Genomic DNA, 20,187 nt, shown 5'->3' with positions numbered 1-20,187 from the left:
TTGCGATTAATTTTTTTAACCATGTGATAGCCCTATTATTTACCTTTAAGAAGCGGGATTACTGGGGATAATCAGTGCTGCTACTGGCTTCCAGCCTCTTCTAGAAAGACAGTGAGTAACACTGCTGCTCTCTCCTATCCCACTTATAACAAACAGCTCCCAATCAGAGAATATCAGAATCATAGAATATCAGGGCTGGAAGGGACCTCAGGAGGTCATCTAGTCCAACCCCCTGCTCAACGCAGGACCAATTCCACCACCTTCCTAGATAACCCATTCCAGTGCTTCACCACCCTCCTAGTGAAAAAGTTTTTCCTAATATCCAACCTAAACCTCCCCCACTGCAACTTGAGACCATTACTCCTTGTTCTGTCATCTGTTACCACTGAGAACAGTCTAGATCCATCCTCTTTGGAACCCTTTCAGGTAGCTGAAAGCAGCTATCAAATCCCCCCTCATTCTTCTCTTCTGCATACTAAACAATCCCAGTTCCCTCTGCCTCTCCTCATAAATTATGTGCTCCAGCCCCCTAATCATTTTTGTTGCCCTCCACTGGACCCTTTTTAATTTTTCCACGACACAGTACTCCAGATGAGGCCTCACCCATGTCAAACAGAGGGGAACGATCACGTCCCTAGATCTGCTGGCAATGCCTCTACTTAGGCCTGGTCTACACTGGGGGGGGGGTTGTCGATCTAAGGTACGCAACTTCAGCTACGTGAATAGTGTAGCTGAAGTCGAAGTATCTTAGCTCGAATTACTTACCCGTCCTCACGGCGCAGGATCGACGTCCGCGGCTCCCCCGTCGACTCCGCTACCGCCACCCGCTCTGGTGGAGTTCCGGAGTCGACAGGAGCGCGTTCGGGGTTCGATATATCGCGTCTAGATGAGACGAGACCCCCGAGAAATCGATTGCTACCCGCCGATCCGGCAGGTAGTGAAGACGTACCCTTATACAGCCCAAAATGCCGTTAGCCTTCTTGGCAACAAGGGCACACTGTTGACTCATATCCAGCTTCTTGTCCGCTGTAACCTCTGGCCCTTTTCTGCAGAACTGCTGTCTAGCCATTCAGTCCCAAGTCTGTAGCAGTGCATGAGATTCTTCCATCCTCAGTGCAGGACTCTGCACTTGTTCTTGTTGAACCTCATCAGATTTCTTTTGGCCCAATCCTTTGTCTAGGTCTCTTTGTACGGTATCTCTACTCTCCAGCGTATCTACCACTCCTCCCAGTTTAGTGTCATCTGCAAATTTGCTGAGGGTGCAGTCCACGCCATCCTCCAGATCATTAATGAAGATACTGAACAAAACAGGCCCTAGGACTGACCCTTGGGGCACTCCACTTGATACCGGCTGTGAACTAGACATGGAGCCATTGATCACTACCCGTTGAGCCCGACGATCTAGCCAGCTTTCTCTCCACCTTACAGCCCATACTTCTTTAACTTGCCAGCAAGAATACTGTGGGAGACGGTATCAAAAGTTTTGCTAAAGTCAAGGAATAACACGTCCACTGCTTTCCCCTCATCCACAGAGCCAGTTATCTCATCATAGAAGGCAATTAGGTTAGTCGGGCATGACGTGCCCTTGGTGAATCTATGCTGACTGTTCCTGATCACTTTCCTCTCTTCTAAGCACTTCAGAATTGATTCCTTGAGGATCTGCTCCATTATTTTTCCAGGGATTGAAGTGAAGCTAACTGGCCTGTAGTTCCCTGGATCCTCCTCCTTCCCCTTTTTTTTAAAGACGAGCACTACGTTAGCCTTTTTCCAGTCATCAGGGACCTCCCCCGATCTTCCACTATGAAGCTTAACTATACATTTAATGTTGGTTTCTTTACTAAAACCTAGAAGAACCAATTTAGCAACATGCATCACACAAACACTGGCTACTTGTTAAGCACTAGTGCTAATCAATTCTTCATTTGGAACATTTTTTCCAAAAACACAAAGTTTTTCAACTGAAAAATGATTATAGAAAATATTTAACTTTTCTTGACTAGCTCTATTAAATGATCATCCCCCTAGGTAGTCCCAGTCACCCATTACTAACTGATAAACAACCACTGTACCACATATAAATCCATGACAAGAATTAACTAATAAGAGAATTTATAAACTGATTCTAATTAACAAGACTACCTTATGCTCATCTCTAGTATTCAATATCATATCAAAGAGCTATAAAGGTACTTTTTTTTGCAGCTTACAGCTGGAGTAAGTTAAAGGAGTACACTTTAGCCATTTTGTAAATGATTCAGTATTTTCCTATCACGTGAACATAACTGGATATTAGACCTGAGATGAGTTCTGGAATCTCAGGATCTGGAAAGCTGGTTTAAAATTACTGGTTAATTAAAAGTGTATGTGTGTGTGGGGGGGTATTTTTGGGTTACTTTCTCTTGTGAACGTACTGAATCATACACTATATATTTACAGTCTGACATTTTATAACTCACGGTCTTTAACTGTCCTAAATTAAACCGATTCTGATCCCAATGGGAGGGGGCTTTTGCCTTGTCTTGCCCAGATGCCCTAGGTGTTGATATCTCTCAGGCTGACGTCGCCTTGCCTCCCATTTCCTCTTCATGATCCCCACGATGGGCAGGATACCTGGCAATGGCCTGAGTAGTCTGGTGTGGGAGTCCCAGTGTCAGCCTCAGGGGTGCCACCCTGGGAGCCTGTGGGACTCAGACCGGCCAAGTCCCTTGAGCTGGCAGCCTGCTGGAGGGAGTAACTGGTAGTCTGAAGACTGTTGGTAACTCTGTGGAGGATACAATGGGGATAGCCACAAAATTTGAGATCTCAGTCCTAGAAGGATTTCAGGGGCCTCCAGCCCTTCCCCTACCCCCCTCTTTAGTACCCTATGTTAGCAGGGTACAGTATGATGTCTCCACTTGTTGCAGACAGCAGCAACTGAACTCTGTAAGTTGGCAACCCCCTTAAATACATAGGTAATGGGATGACATCACCACAATGTTTGTGTGTACTGTATCTGATGGCAACATCTGGACTGGCAAAGAAGATCACAGAGAGGATTTGCAATTTCAGAAATTTAAAACATCATAATGTATTTAACCAGACTATCTGTGTTCTGTACTCAGAACGATTTGAAGAATTCAGTGAGGAGAGGGGGGGAGAGATAGCTCAGTGGTTTGAGCATTGGCCTGCTAAACCCAGGGTTGTGAGTTCAATCCTTGAGGGGGCCACTTAGGGATATGGGGCAAAAATTGGTCCTGCTCATGAAGGCAGGGGGCTGGACATAATGACCTTTCAAGGTCCCTTCCAGTTCTAGGAGATTGGTACATATCTCCAATTATTACCTTGTCAGCATTTGCTGTACCAAAGGACAAAACCACTTGTTAACTATCATGCTGCATTACCACAGCCCTTTGAAGTAACACTTTAGACTAGATTTAAGATGCTGATCTATAAATCAATTAAGGGTGCTGATACACACACGTATACACATATACAGAACAAAGGGAGTGACTTCCTTCTCAGACATTTTCATAGAATCATAGAATTCAAGATCAGAAGGGACCATTATGATCATCTAGTCTGACCTCCTGCAAGATGCAGGCCACATTAGCCGATCTACCCACTCTTTTAGCAAGAGACCCCTGCCCCATGCTTCGGAGGAAGGCGAAAAACCTCCAGGGACACTGCCAATCTGCCCTGGAGGAAAATTCCTTCCCGACCCCAAATATGGCGGTCAGCTGAACCCCGAGCATGCGGGCAAGACTCTCCAGCCATACCCTCTGAAAGAGGTTAAGAATATCATATCATTGACCCAATTTGACCCAATTAAGTACCAGTTTGGCACTTAATTGACCTATTGACTAAGCCCGTTATCCTATTATACCATCTCCTCCATAAACTTATCTAGCTTAATCTTAAAGTCATGGAGGTCCTTCGCCCCTACTGTTTCCCTCGGTAGGCTGTTCCAGTATTGCACTCCCCTGATGGTTAGAAACCTTCGTCTAATTTCAAGCCTAAATTTCCTGACTGACAATTTATATCCGTTTGTCCTCGTGTCTACATTAGCACTGAGCTGAAATAATTCCTCTCCTTCCCTGGTATTTATCCCTCTGATATATTTAAAGAGTGCAATCATATCTCCCCTTATCCTTCTTTTGGTTAAGGAAAACAAACCGAGCTCCTCAAGTCTCCTGTCATACGACAGGCCTTCCATTCCTCGGATCATTCTAGTGGCCCTTCTTTGTACCCGTTCCAGTTTTAACTCATCCTTCTTAAACATGGGAGACCAAAACTGCACACAATACTCCAAATGAGGTCTCACCAACGCCTTATATAACGGGACTAGCACTTCCTTATCCCTACTAGAAATACCCCGCCTAATGCAACCCAAGACCGCATTAGCTTTTTTAACGGCCACATCACATTGCCTACTCATAGTCATCCTACGATCAACCAGGACTCCCAGGTCCTTCTCCTCCTCCGTTACTTCCAACTGGTGCGTCCCTAGCTTATAACTAAAATTCTTGTTAGTCATCCCTAAATGCATAACCTTACACTTCTCACTATTGAATTTCATCCTGTTACTAATACTCCAGTTTACAAGGTCATCCAAATCTCCCTGGAGGATATCCCGATCCTTCTCCGAATTGGCAATACCTCCCAACTTGGTGTCGTCCGCAAACTTTATCAGCCCACTCCTACTCTTGGTTCCCAGGTCAGCAATAAATAGATTGAATAAAATAGGACCCAAAACCGAACCTTGAGGAACTCCACTGGTAACCCCCCTCCAACCCGACAGTTCCCCTTTCAGTACTACCCTCTGCAGTCTCCCCTTTAACCAACTCCTTATCCACCTCTGGATTTTCATTTCGATCCCCATCTTTTCCAATTTAATCAATAATTCCTCATGCGGTACCGTATCAAACGCCTTACTGAAATCCAGATATATTAGATCCACCGCATTTCCCTTGTCTAAAAAATCTGTTACTTTCTCAAAGAAGGAGATCAGATTGGTTTGGCACGATCTACCTTTCGTAAATCCATGCTGTAATCTATCCCAGTTGTCATCGGCCTCCTGCTCCTTAACCACTCTCTCTTTCAAAATTTTTTCCATTACTTTGCATACTACAGATGTTAAACTAACAGGCCTGTAGTTACCCGGGTCACTTTTTTTCCCCTTCTTGAATATAGGAACTACATTAGCTAATCTCCAGTCCAACGGTACAATCCCCGAATTTAGAGATTTATTAAAAATCATCGCTAACGGGCTAGCAATATCACTCGCCAATTCCCTTAATATTCTAGGATGAAGATTATCCGGGCCCCCCGATTTACTTCCGTTAAGCTGTTCAAGTTTGGCCTCCACCTCAGATACCGTAATGTCTACCCCCATATCTTCATTCCCATCGGTCCCTCTATCACTATTCCTTAGCCCTTCATTAGCCTCATTAAAGACCGTGGCAAAATATTCATTCAGATATTGTGCCATTCCAAGATTATCCCTAATCTCCACTCCGTTTAAAGTTTTAAGCGGTCCCACTTCTTCCTTCTTGGTTTTCTTCCTATTTATATGGCTAAAAAACCTTTTGCTATTGGTTTTAATCCCCTTCGCTAGGTCCATCTCCACCCGTCGCTTTGCCTTTCTCACTGCATCCCTACACCCTCTGACCTCAATAAGGTAGGTTTCTTTGTTTATAACTTTTGTAACAGAATTTACTTTTGTAACAGATGGGATGGGATGAATGGATATCAAAGTTATACATCAAACTTTCCTCAGGCCACAGGATCAAAGTGAGCTAAACTCTTGGAATTAAAATGTTCACTTTTTATTCTTGATTCTGTAACTGCCCTAATGCAACTTTTCCATAATAAAATTAAGGCATTTTAAGATAATAGGAAACTGAGAATATTACTGTTCACAGTGCTCAAGTGTTCTTAGCATAATTCCAAAATGTCTCATGATTCATGTAATTGAAGAGAACACTAAAAAATCAATTATGTGAGAGAAAAGGAGAAAGTAACAGCATAGGCACAGACAAAACGCATATAGGTAGGCACATTTCCGGTCAGGACTCAAGACACACGCACACCAGGCCATTATGCCTCCAGTTTCAAATTCAGATTCATTAAAAGAAAAATTCCCTGATTATTCAGTCTCCACATAAATCACCCACACATGACTTTAGCATACAGATAAGCCCATACCGATACCATGCAATAACCATACAATCATGATTAGCTCGTAACTAATTTTTAAAGACACATTCGATTTTTTTTTCCCCCCTCACCCCATCATGTCACTATGGAGTAGAGTTAAGATTTTTTTTAAGTGCCTTAATTATGCATTTCCATTCTTCAATGTGTTTGGATTTCTTTTAAGTTAAGGGTTAAACTCTCAGATTCTTGGGTTTATAACAATTGTTTTTGGTATACTTACAACATCCCTGTAATGTTTTTACTGATACATTTCTGATATGAACTCAACTTTAACTCAAGTTTAATGTAGTTTTTATTGGGAAATGTTTGGGTTTTTAAAATTTCCGATCACTAAGACAGACACTGAAAAGAATATAAATTTGTGTTAGAATGTGATATTTCTAAGGATTTTAATATATGTAATACCAATCTTAGTTTTAATAAATACACTTTTAAGGCCAGATTAAGCAGTATACTCTGGAGCAGCACAAAGCAGCATGCAACTCTGCATGCCACTCTGGAGCAGCACAAAGCAGCCAGAGCATATAGGTCAGTTTTTTCCAACTCTGGATGTCTACACTCACCTGCACCCATACTGGTCCCCCTCCACACACACACACTTCCACTTCAGCCCTGACCCCAAACATTTCCCCTGTACACGCACACACACAAGTTTAGTCTGAGAGACTGAGCTAATGGTACATTGTTGGTGTGCAACCAGTAAATGGGATCAGGTGATGTTTCTTTCTGAGTTACTACTACGGCAGGGTGAAAAAGCTTTGAGCTAGGTGAATTTCATACTGTCACAAACTGGGAGGATGAATGAGAATGGTATGAGGATGGTATCGTTAGCATTTTCTCCTCCTTTGCAGTATTGTCTAGGAAGTCTCAGTCAGCGGAAATGTTCCAGGTGCGGGAACACTGAAGTTTGGCTATCATCACCTGGAAACAGGGTCTAATATTTCTCACTGTGGCAAGTTTATCATCTTCATTTTGGATACGAATGAACAGACTGGAATAGCCAAATCCATCTGTGTCTGGAGGGACAAAGCCATCTTAGAGTTTTAACTAGTTTCACTCACCGACATCCCTCCTGAAATGAAGGCAGAATGCAAGCATCTTTTGAAAAACTGGTGATTAGGCCCTTGCTTAAGAAATCTTTTCCTGACATTTATGGTATCACTAATGCCTCTTTTCCCCTCTAAATTTCTCCATCAAGGATTTTCTCCCAACATTTCTCCTAATACTCAGGCGTTCAAGCTAATTCTTTGAGATACGTCAGCAGCCTGTGGCACTGCTGACTGAAAGATATTTGTGTGATTTATTCTTTACATTCTACTGTGAACTCTGGTCAGATGGCTGGAAAGCACACGGAAGTGGTTTCCCCTCCTCCTTTCAGAGAAGTGGTGCTGAGTAACTGTTGAGACCACAATGTTCAGGTCACTAGCATATGGGAAATATTATTGAGAAATGTATCCAAGCAGCCCACCCCCACCACAATAAAGCACGTTTATTTTCATCTTCCCTCGTTAGTAGTGTCCTGAAAATCCTTTCATATACAAAGAACGGGACCTTGGGAAGAAAATAGCTATGGCTCCTGCCCTCCCAAGACAAGCTGTAAGTCATTCACCATTTTGTACTTTTCATTGTCTGCTTCGTTATAAAAAAATAAAAATAATAAATACTAATCACTGCTCTATACAGGTTGGGTTGTATCTCCTTGAGAAACCTTTTTCTTTTGTGTGTGCCACTGTGGCAGTTGAGGTCTGCCGGAACAGCCTCGCTCACAGTGCCTGTTTTGAATGTCCAGGGGCCAACAGTTAGGCATTTTCAGTATATGGCCTTCAGCTCCAGAATTCTTTTCCACATTTGGTCCACCACCACCAGACTCTGTTGACTTTCAGGCCACAGTTTCTTCAGGCTTTTGCCTGATTGGGGATGTAAATAAGGTGCATTTGGTCCTTTTAATGGATTAATTTTAAGAGCCAAATCCTTTAATTTTTGATTGGATACATACCTGTAGTATCAGAGTGTAACGTGAGGAGTAAACTTTAAACATTTTAAAATACATTAAAAATAACTTGAGTGACAATCCAGTGAAATGCAACAGTAAACTTCCCATTATACTAGAGTCCTGATTTTCTAGTATCATATGCTTAATTAAGGAACTGTAGATGCCTAGTAGAGATTGATCTGTAAGTAGAACTACACAGAACAATCCACTTTGAGTGATCATAGATTAAAGAAAAGAACATCAAAATCCTCTGCTAGTGGAAACATTATAGACCCTTACATTACAAACCTCATCCTTACATCATTATACATAACAGTGCTTGAATTGAACTGTTATAGGGAAAGAATCTTCATCCACATGCAAATTAAGAATATAATTTGCATGTCAGATCATTCCTTTCACACCCACTACAAATGTTGATCTAGTTACGTTACAATTTAATTAATTAATTAATTTTGCAACACCTTTATTTGTAAGATACTGTTTACCCATTAAATGCATTTCCCTCAGCCCCAGCAATAGTGAACAAAGGTGGCACCTGCTGAATCATGATAAGCCCAGTACCACTTACCCATACCAGAAGCGGGGATCATTGGAAATGCAATGGTTGAGATTCCGGTGTGCCAAAGCTTTCTTTTTATTTAAGACAAACTCTTGTAATTTCATTTTTACTTCTGTGCTTGCCACTGCACCTGAAAAATCCAAAAATAAAGAGAGGTTATTTAACCAACTTCATTTGATGAAAGCAGCAGTGAATTAAAACGTGAAACTTTCATTCACAAAGCAACAAAGAAAATATTTGAAAAGATTGAGAGCTAAATCTTTGGCTCTCCAATCAATGTAAAAGCTTATTTCAAAGAAAAAAAGACAAAGAGGCTCCAATGAAGAACTCCTCTTTACTATCTGGACTTGTACATAATTGCAATCTATGTCTGAAAAGGGAGATATAATCAGAGATTTCTCATTTTCCTAAAAAAAACGGTTTCTGAAGAGGATTTTTGTACTTGCATGAAAATACATGTAGAATAAAGCACTTGTACTAGGTATTCCAGCTTTCTTTTAATCAAAGGTATTTAGGATAAGGGGTCTTGTGCATAATCAAGTTTTTAAAATGTCACATCTGCAAGCACAAGGGGAATGAGATGAATATCTCATATGTAGACTTTGTCTTGAGAAATCTTGCAAATAAGGATCTCTTTGTTCAATGTATCTGTGTACAATAAGACCTACACAATATTCCAATTCAGTTACAAGTCTGCAATCCATTTCTTCAAATAGAAAATCTAGCATTTTAAAAAATATCTGAAATTTCAAAGTGTAGAGTTAAAATGTCAACTGTGTAATTTCTAATAATTATCTACTCCACAATAGAGACCAGTCTATTTTACTATGATGATGGATTAAAATTATCCTTCAGTTGGCAGAACCGATTCTCAGAGAGCATTTCTGAAGGAGTAACACACAGACATTTTGGTAATCATAGCAAGTAGTATATGGGGGCTCATCTAAACCACAGCGTAAGCCAATCTTCCAAAGGGATAACATCTGGAATGCAAGAAAGTCATCTGGACAGAAATATACATTATCAAGTCATGGGTAGAAAAGTCAGCCAATATGAGCACCAGCTTTTGCTTATTATACTTAACATTTTGATGCCACCAGATAGGTTGAAGAAAACTTTTCATTTGTCCGTGAAGAAAAAGTCCTCAAAGTTATTTGCTCAGCACTGTTTGAAGGTGCAGCATTGCTCAACATTTTATAGGGAGTCATAAAATCTTAGAAATTTGTTTTTTTGGGGGGAAAACAGTATTTCTTGTTACTTCTAGATAAATTAGATTGGGCAATGATCCAAACAGGTAGTTCAAATGAGGGAGGCTTGTAGGAAGTAATATAGTACAATGATGGAGAAGGTGAGAAGTACCAGAGAGCGACTAATAAGACCACACATCTTTAAAAATACTGTCTCACCAAACAATTCTCATGTTTAATCACTAACATCTTCAAAATAATCAAATGTGGCTAGGTTCTGGTGGCTTTGGTTAAAGATGACAGTATTTAGGAGCATCAAGCCAAATATTTGTAGCTCATAGTGTTTACAAAACCGTGTGTGTGTGTGTGTGTGTGTGTGTGTGTGTGTGTAGACACTACATACATATCAAAGGAGAAAAAAAAACTAAAGGCCTTCCATTCTCTGTCCAGTTCTGGGAAGACAGCCAAAAAATGAGCCTGGCTTCATTAGCTTTAGCAATTGACTTCACCCTCCACCATTCTCCAATGTTACCTCTGGCAGAATTGGAGCCTGACTCCAGAGGGTTTGAACTGGAACTTCCACCATTCTGTTACTCTGGGAAAGCATCCAGAATTAGTCTGCACATCCATCAGTTCCATTCAGATTTCTATCCCACACTTCAGAAAATGGGTGAATACACAGATGTGAAAACTGATTAATTATCCTCTCTGTATCAATTTAACACATCTAAGTGTCACTTTCATGTGAATTAAAACATTTTCTGTTCTCTAGTTACAGCAGATAATGGCATGTTAAAGATAAGGGGCAAACTAAAACAGACAAGTTTTAAAACTAAAATTAGTAAAAAGGCAAATAGCTAACAGGACACGTCCATTAATATCACCTCAACATTCCCTTGTTTATTGTCTATTATATTTATTCTTAGTATTATCACAGCACATAGGACCCCCGGCCATGGCTCAGGATACCATTGTGCTAGGTGCTATACAAATGGAACAAAAAGACAATCCCTGACTCATAGAACTTATCTTCATTAGTCCCAACGCTGTATCAAGGTGACTGGGGCAGAACCCACTGTGGTTCCACTGAAGTCAGTGAAATGCCACACTGGTGCAGAAGTCCTCACTAGGGGATCACTACTGTGACAAAGTTCCTCCTCTACCTTGGTGGGTCCTGCGCTTATTGGTGGATTTGCTCTCCTCACAGATTCACCCTGTGGTTCGGGAAACAGCCCAGAGACCTTCCCCTCTGGTAGAAGCCACAGTCCAGGTCAATTCCTACTGTGTTTGATCAGGAGTTGGGAGGATTGGGGGGAACCCGGGCCCACCGTCTACTCCGGGTTCCAGCCCACAGCCCTGTGGACTTCAGCTGTCTAGAGAGCCTCCTGGTACAGTTGCGCGACAGCAACAACTCCCTGGGCTACTTCCCCATGGCCTCCTCACAACACCTTCTTTGTCCTCACCACAGGACCTTCCTCCTGATGTCTGATAACGCTTGTACTTCTCAGTCCTCCAGCAGTATGCCTACTCACTCTCAGCTTCTTGCACGCTTCTTGCTCCCAGTTCCTCGCACGCACTTCCTCTCCTCTGGCTCCCCCTGGCCTGACTGGAGTGAGCCCTTTGATAGCATCAGAGGGGCCTTAATTAGAGTCAGGTGCTTAACAGCCTCACCTGACTCTTAGCAGGTTAATTGGAGTCAGGTGTTTTCATTAGCCTGGAGCAGCCCCTGCTCTGGAGCAGCCCCTGCTCTGGTCACTCAGGGAACAGAAAACTGCTTATCCAGTGGCCAGTATATCTCCCTTCTACTTCTCTGCTGTTAGAGGGGAGGGATAGCTCAGTGGTTTGAGCATTGGCCTGCTAAACCCAGGATTGTGAGTTCAATCCTTCAAGGGGCCACTTAGGGATGGATAGGGGGACGATGACAACAACAAACAGTACTTGGTCCTGCTAGTGAAGGCAGGGGGCTGGACTTGATGACTTTTCAGGGTCCCTTCCAGCTCTATGAGACAGGTATATCTCCATACTGGATCAGGCCATAGTCCATCTTAAAAAAACAAAAACAAAAACACTACTCTGCTGTTCCCAAGTGGCCACGGTCACACTATGTAAACTTTTTGGGACAGGGATGGTCTTTCTGTGTTTGTCTACTGCCTAGCAAAATGAGGCCTCAATCCTTTACTGAAGCCATTAAATGCTACCCTAATAGTAATAAATAATAATAGGAGGTTATGTAATTGTATTAGATCCAAGAATGCCTAAAAGAAACTAAAAGTATAAGCTAGTTACAGCAAAATCTTACTAGTGTGCATATGGGGGATGGTGGGAACACTGTGTCTGTAGAACTTTGCAAATTAGTAGGTTAGTGAACAACACAAAAGCAAGGCTAATACTTCCAAAAAGGTGCTTTGTACTACTTCAGAATGTTCCAGAAAAGGGTGATGTGTAACGTATTTTGTAAAAAAGCAGTAGCCTTGGGAATATGACATCTAACACATTAACCCTGCTATTAATCTGTACTAAGAAGCTGGGAGAAAGGGTTCTTATTGTGTGTGAAAATTAGCCATGGATGGACTGGCAAGGTTCTATTGTATGATTAGTTTAAATTAAAGGTGTCCCTTTTTTTTGTTCTTCTATGATATAAAAAGGCCTGAACATTTTTTAGTCCTCTTCCTCTCTTCCCTCTCTCCACTTAAATGGATCTCATGTTAAAACTTAGGGTCTTATTTACTCACATTTTTCCTAAAAGATGCTATATAACCATCACTTGCACTTCCACACAGCATCTAAAACTGTTTTTGTTAACAGCTATTTGACTCACATGCCTGAGAAATGCTTAGGAGAAACTCCATCTTGGTTAGACTAAAAGCCTCTATCCCAGTGGTCCCCAACGCAGTGCCTGTGGGTGCCATGGCACCCTCCAGGGCATCTATGTGAGCCCACATACTGGCCGGCAGACAAGCATCCGCCGAAATGCTGCCAAAAACAGCATCACCTAGGGCTGGTCTACACTAGGGGAGGGTATCGATCTAAGATACGCAACTTCAGCTACGTGAATAGCGTAGCTGAAGTCGAAGTATCTTAGATCGATTTACCTCGGGTCCTCACGGCGCGGGATCGACGGCCGCGGCTCCCCGTGTCGACTCCGCTACCGCCTCTCGCTCCGGTGGAGTTCCGGAGTCGATGGGAGCATGTTCGGGGATCGATATATCGCGTCTAGATTAGACGCGATATATCGATCCCCGAAAAATCGATCGCTACCTGCCGATACAGCGGGTAGTCTGGACGTACCCCAAGAGGCGTTGCGGCTGAAATGCCGCTGATTTTCGGAGGCATTTCGGCAGCCACGCCTCTTGATGACGCTATTTAGGCAGCGATGCCTCTTGACATTGCTGCTTCTCGGTGGCATTTTGGCAGATGCTTGTCCGCCGGCCATGGTCCTCGGTGGCTCGCCGTCCGGCGCCCGCCACCTGGAAAAGGTTGGGGACCACTGCTCTAACCCTTCAATTAAAGACAGAGACAGCTTCACAATCCACAGCTGAGGCCTGCTAGAGGTCCTCCAACAGTAGGAGCTGGAGAGTAGGAGCCCAAATACCATCATGGCCTCCTAGGTAGAAGGAGGAGCAGTCGTCGTACATGTAGTAGTAGTGTGAGAAGGGGGGAAACTAGGTTTCAGTGAATGCAAAGAAATAAAAAGAAAAAAGATAAGAGACCATGAGTGGTAGTGTTTTCATTTGAGATAGACAGGGTATTGTAGAGGGAATGGGAGACAGGAAGAAGGGAGTGGGGATGTAAGATTTAGACTGGTTTATAAAGACTGAGGAATAGAAGTTGTGGTAAGAAAAGGTTCTGCAGAGGGTAAAAATGGGACTAGAGCTGAGTTGGAGCAAGGTTGGCATAGGCACGGAGGCAGAAAGAGAATCCAGAGGTGGAATATGGTTTTATTACAAACTGCACATGGGAAACCGAGCAGAGGTGTCGGGGAGCAGAGATGAAATGGTGAAGAGGAGAGGAGAGAGCTCTGAAAAGATAGGAAATAAGGACAGGAAAAGTGCAGACGTGCTGAAGCAGGAGTGAATGCAGTCAGCATCATGGGAGAGATCATACGGATATGGTGCAAATAAGGCAGACAACCAGACAGAGGGGCTAAAAGGGAATTAACAGGACAAATCAGCTCATTAATATACTTAATTATAGCTTAGACTAACTAGGGTTGCCACAACTACAGTAACAACAAGGAGTCCGGTGGCACCTTAAAGACTAACAGATTTATTTGGGCATAAGCTTTCTTCACTCTTCTCACTTCTTCAGACGTGAGGTTTTTTTACCCAAGAAAGCTTATGCCCAAATAAATCTGTTAGTCTTTAAGGTGCCACCGGACTCTTTGTTGTTTTTTTGGATACAGACTAACACGGCTACCCCCTGATACTTCACAACTACAGTGCCACAGTTCAGAGATGGAAGGACTGCAAGCTGTGACAGCAGAAGGGCTAAGAAAAGGCAGTGTGTCAAAGGCAACTTGTGCTGAGGAGGACTGTGAAGGCCTCTGCAGCAGCAATGGACTTTGAAATTCCATGCCTGGAAGGCCTGGGTTAGCAGCAGATTATGGGGCCAGGTGTGGCTGGCTGGGTGCAGTGCCTAGAACTGGTTCTAGGTCCTATTGATAATGGTGGGAAGGTAGGATGACGACAGGCAAGGTCCAGCTCTCTGCTGCTGATACTACTGCTTGTTGTATGGTAAGAACTTACAAGTCAAGAAAATTTAACTTGCTCTACTCTGTTTGCTAAACATTTTCCTTTTGTATTGTTGTTGTGGAAGTTATACTTTTGGTCCAAATGCATCATGACAGCATATTTCAAGTCACATACGGCAGTTTTGGTATCCTGAGATAAGAAAGTAGGGAGATGCCATTATTACATTAAGTGAAATCTGTTTGTGTTGTCTTTTACAAAATACTATACAGTGTATTTGGTCTCATATTCAGGGGTGGGGTAAGGTAGACTTTTCTTGTATCTAGTATTTCCTCCTTATTTTCTAGCTTAGGACCACTGTAGCTGAATTAAGTTTAGCAAAATGTTAGGATGTAAGAAAAATATTTTAAGTGTTCTAAAATGTTTAGCTGCACTGATTATACAAACACTATACCGCCTTTTAAATAAAAGTATTTAAAAATAAAGAGGAAGACTGTTTCCATGATTACAATATAACATACCACGGTTCTAGTCTTTCTTCTGCACTTATCTGAATTTCTTTCAAAAATATTCTTAAGATACTTTGAGTGTTTTGTAGCCAGTCTGTTTTATTGATTTTTTAAAACAATATTTTAAATAAAAATAAAACAATACACATTTTACAGGAAGAACAGATAGAACAAAGCATATATATCATCATCAATTGATTTGAGCTAACAACAATGGGGAGCGAAGATGAAATATTTAGTTTCCACATGGTAAAAGATTATTGTCATTACTTAGGATTTATACTAAAAAAACAAGAAAAAAAAACTAAATAAGAAAAGGGAAAGTATCATCTCACATGGCAGCCAACGGCACACATCCTTGTGGCTAAGCCACAGGATTGATCCTACATGGAAAATCATTTTCACCCACTCATCAGTAGCACCAAACTACCCAATTTCTTACTGGTAAATTCTGACTCTTTTGTTTCAGTCACACCAGCTCATCTAAAATAGCACCGACCTTACACAAAAGTGTTTTATTGAGGCATTTACCAAATCTACAGCCTCCTTCACTTTGAATGAGGATTAGATTTACTGCCTACCCTTGAAATGAGGGGGCTTTGGGTGGGGGAAATCAGACTCTAGGAAAAAAGCAGACAAAACTTAATCTCCCAGTCCTGGCAGATCCTGAAAGGCATTTTGTTTCTGGAAAAGCCCTTGCGTGTCCACATCACATATCTTATCTGGTCCCCCATTAGTATCCCCTATCCATTCACTCTGCCTCTACCACCTCTCACTTCCTTTCCTTGTTTCACTTTCCTGATGGAAAATCCATAGAGTATTTAGAAGACAATGGGAAACTTTTCTAAAGGGTTTTCTGAACCATCACATGCAACTTATTTTTCTTTCTTTCTTTTTTTTAAAACAGTATATTGGTATCTCTATAAGGGTTCACAATTTTTTTTATGTCCTTTGTAATTCCGTCATGCAGAAAACAGCACTTCACAGCAACTGGAAGACTCTCCAAATTATTGTCTACTTTGTTCAATGTTTTTCCAATCAGGTAAGGAGGTGGGAAATGGCAGCCTCAGGAGGGTTGGTAATTGGACCCCTTGCATAACTTAGTCACTAGTTCAAATTTGTAACAGGCTGTCCCGACAGTTACTTGCAAGCTCGTCAGTACCCTATAAGGAGTGAATTGATGAGTCAGTGAAGCTTCTAGTGGACAAATGTTCACCCTGTGAAAACTACCTCTACAAACAGCACCCCTTTTGGCTGTCTCAGAGAAGCTGCTGACTGAATGGAGTACCTCAAGTACCCTTTAAGCCAGGGGTGGGTAAACTACGGCCCGTGGGCCACATCTGGCCCGCAGGACCATCCTGCCCGGTCCCTGAGCTCCTGGCCCAGAAGGTTAGTCCCCGGCCCCTCCCCTGCTGTTCCCCCTCCCCCACAGCCTCAGCTCACTCACTCCACTGCTGGTGCAATGTTCTGGGCAGCAGGGCTGAGAGCTCCTGGGGCAGCGCAGCTGCAGAGCCTGGCCTGACCCGGTGCTCTGAGCTGTGTGGTGGCGGTGGCAGCAGCATGGCCTGGCGGCAGCGTGGCCCAGCTGCAGCCAGGCGGTGAAGCTGTTGCACCGCCAGCCACTGGTGCTCCAGGCAGCGCGGTAAGGGGATAGAGAGCGGGGGGTTGGATAGAGGGCAGGGGGCAGGGGTGTGGATGGTAGTAACAGGGGGCTGAATGAGGGCAGGGGTCCCGGGGGGGCAGTCAGGAAGGAGGGAGGGTTGGATGGGGTGGCAGGGGGCAGTCAGGGACCAGGAGAAGGGGTCGTTGGATGGGGTAGGGGTTTCAGGGGGGCCATCAGGAATGAGAAGAGAGGTTGGATGGGGCAGCAGGGTCTGGGGGCAGTGAGGGGCCAGGGAGTAGGGGTGTGTGGATAGGGCAGAGGTCCCCCGGGGGGCGGGGCGCATCAGGAAATGGGGGGGTTGGATGGGGCAGGAGTCCGGGGGGGTTGGGAGCAGATGGGAGGTGGGGGCCGGGCCACAACCCCCTCCCCTAACAGGCCCTCCATACAATTTATGAAACCCAATGTGGCCCTCAAGCCAAAAAATTTGCCTGCCCCTGCTGTAAGCACTAGCGGTGGTCTCTCCAGGGCAGGACTGAGACACATTGGGAGGGGAGCCTGCAGTGCTGTTGCTTGTGAGATCCATGTTCTGGGGTTAATGGAGTTCAACCTTCAATGCTGCTAACTGAACACCCCTCACCTGCTTCAAATTCATGTGCAATAAGGATCAGAATGAGCAACTGAAATGTCTGATGGGGGATTTGTGTGGTCCTAATGCAAAACACAAAGTAATGCACACTTGAAAACAATCCCAACTACATCTACAAAATGATGTTACCACTCAAGAAAGAGACCATGGAGTCACTGTGGCTATTTCTCTGAAACCATCCACTCAGTCTGCAGTGGCAGTCAAAAACGCTAACAGAATGTAGGAACCATTAGTAAAGGGTAGATAAGACAGAAAATATCATAATGCCACTATATAAATCCATGGTGCACCCACACCTTGAATACCTTATGCAGTTCTGGCTCCCTGCCTCAAAAAAGATACATCAGAACTGGAAAAAGTACAGAGAAGGGCAACAAAAATTATTAGTGGTATGGAACAGCTTACATATGAGGAGAGAATAAAAAAACTGGGACTGTTCAGCGTGGAAAAGACATTGACTAAGAGGAGATGTGATAGAGGTCTATAAAATCATGGGAAGTGTGGAGAAAGTGAGTATTTTCTCCTTCACATAAGACAAGAAGCAGAAGTCACCCAATGAAATTAATAGGCAACAGATTTAAAACAAACAAACGGAAGTACTTCACCCAACACTCAGTTAACCTGTGGAAATCATTGCCAGGAGACGTGAAGGCTAAAAGTGTAATTGGGTTCAAAAAAGAATCAGGAGAGAATCAAACGGAAAATAGGTCCATCAATGGCTATTAATCAACCTGGTCAGAGATGCAACCCCATGCTACGTATGTTCCTAAACATCTGACTGCCAGAAGCTGGGACTGGACGACAGGGGATGGATCACTCAATTTCCCTGTTCTCTTCATTTACTCTGTCAGAAGACAAGATACTGGGTTAGATGGATCGTAGATCTGACCCACCATGGCCATTCTTATGTGATGATAATTTTACTACATCTTGTTGCACACTTTTCCTTGGGTACTATCACATACACAAGAGCAAACCATACTGTGTAAGGTATAAAGAAATACTTTCAGAATTAAGATACTTTATTGTACGTATATAAAAAACAAAATTGAGGGCTCAGATACAGTTTCATCTTTTCTTTATCCTCAATCCCATCTCACAGTTAACATGAGAATTTCATGCAACAAGTCTCTGTATGCAGAGAACCACGGATGTTTCCTAAGCATTGTAAACTACCTTTGTACAACTACAGCGTAAAACAGAGTTACCAGTGCCCATGGCTCCTATTCACCTACTGTAAACTCCGTCACTGAAAAACTATCTTGCGGTTACTTACTTTCTTTTCCTTTCTCTTTGTTTTTTAGCTGTTGTAGTTTCTGTTCTCTATGCTGCTTCTCCAGCTCCTGTTCCTGTCGATGTTGCTCCAACTTTCTCTGGTGCTCCAAGAGCTCCTGCTGATGTTTCATTGCTAGCATTTCCTGTTGCTGCTGTTGAGACGTGAAAGGAAAAAAAGTGAATGCACACAGCCTGACCACCCAAAGCCTTCATACCACAATGCACCAAACAGGAACTGTTATAACTTGATGCTGATGCATTTTAATACATTTAACAAAACAATGAAAGAGCATTTCTCCTTGTGCAAATGGTTCTTGCATTAGGATGGGCAGGTCACTCCACTCATCCTCATCCCAAATTTAAGAGAGAGCACATGCTAAGTTATGGCTAACCTCTTTGGGGATGTGGTACATCTTGTATCTGGTTTACCCTCTGTGGCCCTGTGCAGGAGCTAGTTACAATCAGAGCCCCTGTACTTAGTGAGCACATGGACCTATTGTTTAAATAGCACTAACTTCTCCAAAAAGGGTGGGGCTATGCTCCTCAAGCCAAAGCTGGTTCTACATGGAAGGACGGACAACGATCAGAGCTCCAGAAAGGCATTTTTGTCTAAGCCAGTCTCAAAAGCTCCCGGATCTCCCAATGGTGTGGCATGCATCTGCACCACCATCCACACCAGGCTAAAACAACTGTGCTCACAGACTGCTCAATTTCAGGCACTGCAGCAGGTTCTCACTCGTGTCAGGTTGTCACAATCATTTTTAAAATATTTCCCTTTGGAATCACGCCCTAAGGATACATGAATAAACATTTCTTAACTGAGTCCCCTATGTATGTTTAGGTAAATAAACCAACAAACCACTACTGGTACAAAGTTTAGCTTACATCAGTGCATACTGAAGTAACATGCGCGGATGAAAGCCCAGTTTTGTGCCGGTGCAGCACATCTGCATTATGGGTGTGCACATCTACATTACAGGCTTGCACAAGGGTAACCAACATCAATGTAATTGCACTGGTGAAAAAACTGCCTAGTTTAGTACTGTCTAGCCATTGTGCATTTTAAACTATGTGTGCATTTGTAAATATTATTGATCAACTGAAATGCTTTATAAGAAAATTATTATAACCAAAATAACCATGACTATATTAAGAAAATGTTTTTGAGGTTACAAAATGAGACCCTCACAAATTAGTAAAGTGCCAGAATAAAAGTTGTCTGAGCCCAATGAATTCAAACTCATCCTGGCCACACCCCTCAGAGGTAGATAGAGCTTTGACAAAAGAAGAATTGAGATTCAAGGAGATGAAGGCCAAAATCTGCAAAAATCTCCACTAATTTTGGGTGCCCATCTTGAGACACCAAGACCTGATTTTTCAGAGTATTTACTGTTTTTAAATGGCCCTTCACATGTTCAAAGTACTGTACAGGTAATACATAATTAATCCTCACAACTCCCCTGTGAGGGAGTACGTTAAGTAATATTTAAGTACTGTTGCCCCTCTGACTCAAGTGGTTAGCCAATATC

At 42.9% G+C, this 20,187-nt stretch overlaps 1 protein-coding gene across 1 annotated transcript in view; it reads right to left on the bottom strand.

Moving 5' to 3' along the window:
• The window catches only part of HDAC4 (histone deacetylase 4), a 449,638-nt gene that overhangs the window by 173,613 nt on the left and 255,838 nt on the right, over positions 1 to 20,187 (bottom strand). Inside the window, exons 7-8 of the mRNA XM_045032382.1 lie at positions 18,660 to 18,810; positions 8,760 to 8,880 (exon numbers count right to left, since the gene is read on the bottom strand). Coding sequence (XP_044888317.1) covers positions 8,760 to 8,880; positions 18,660 to 18,810 — 272 coding nt within the window. The remainder of the gene's footprint in view (positions 1 to 8,759; positions 8,881 to 18,659; positions 18,811 to 20,187) is intronic.

The sequence above is a fragment of the Mauremys mutica genome, chromosome 10, assembly GCF_020497125.1.
Source record: "Mauremys mutica isolate MM-2020 ecotype Southern chromosome 10, ASM2049712v1, whole genome shotgun sequence".
Lineage (NCBI taxonomy): Eukaryota > Metazoa > Chordata > Testudines > Geoemydidae > Mauremys > Mauremys mutica.
The sequence above is the reverse complement of the archived record's forward strand: the minus strand, read 5'-3'. Positions and strand labels throughout refer to the sequence as shown.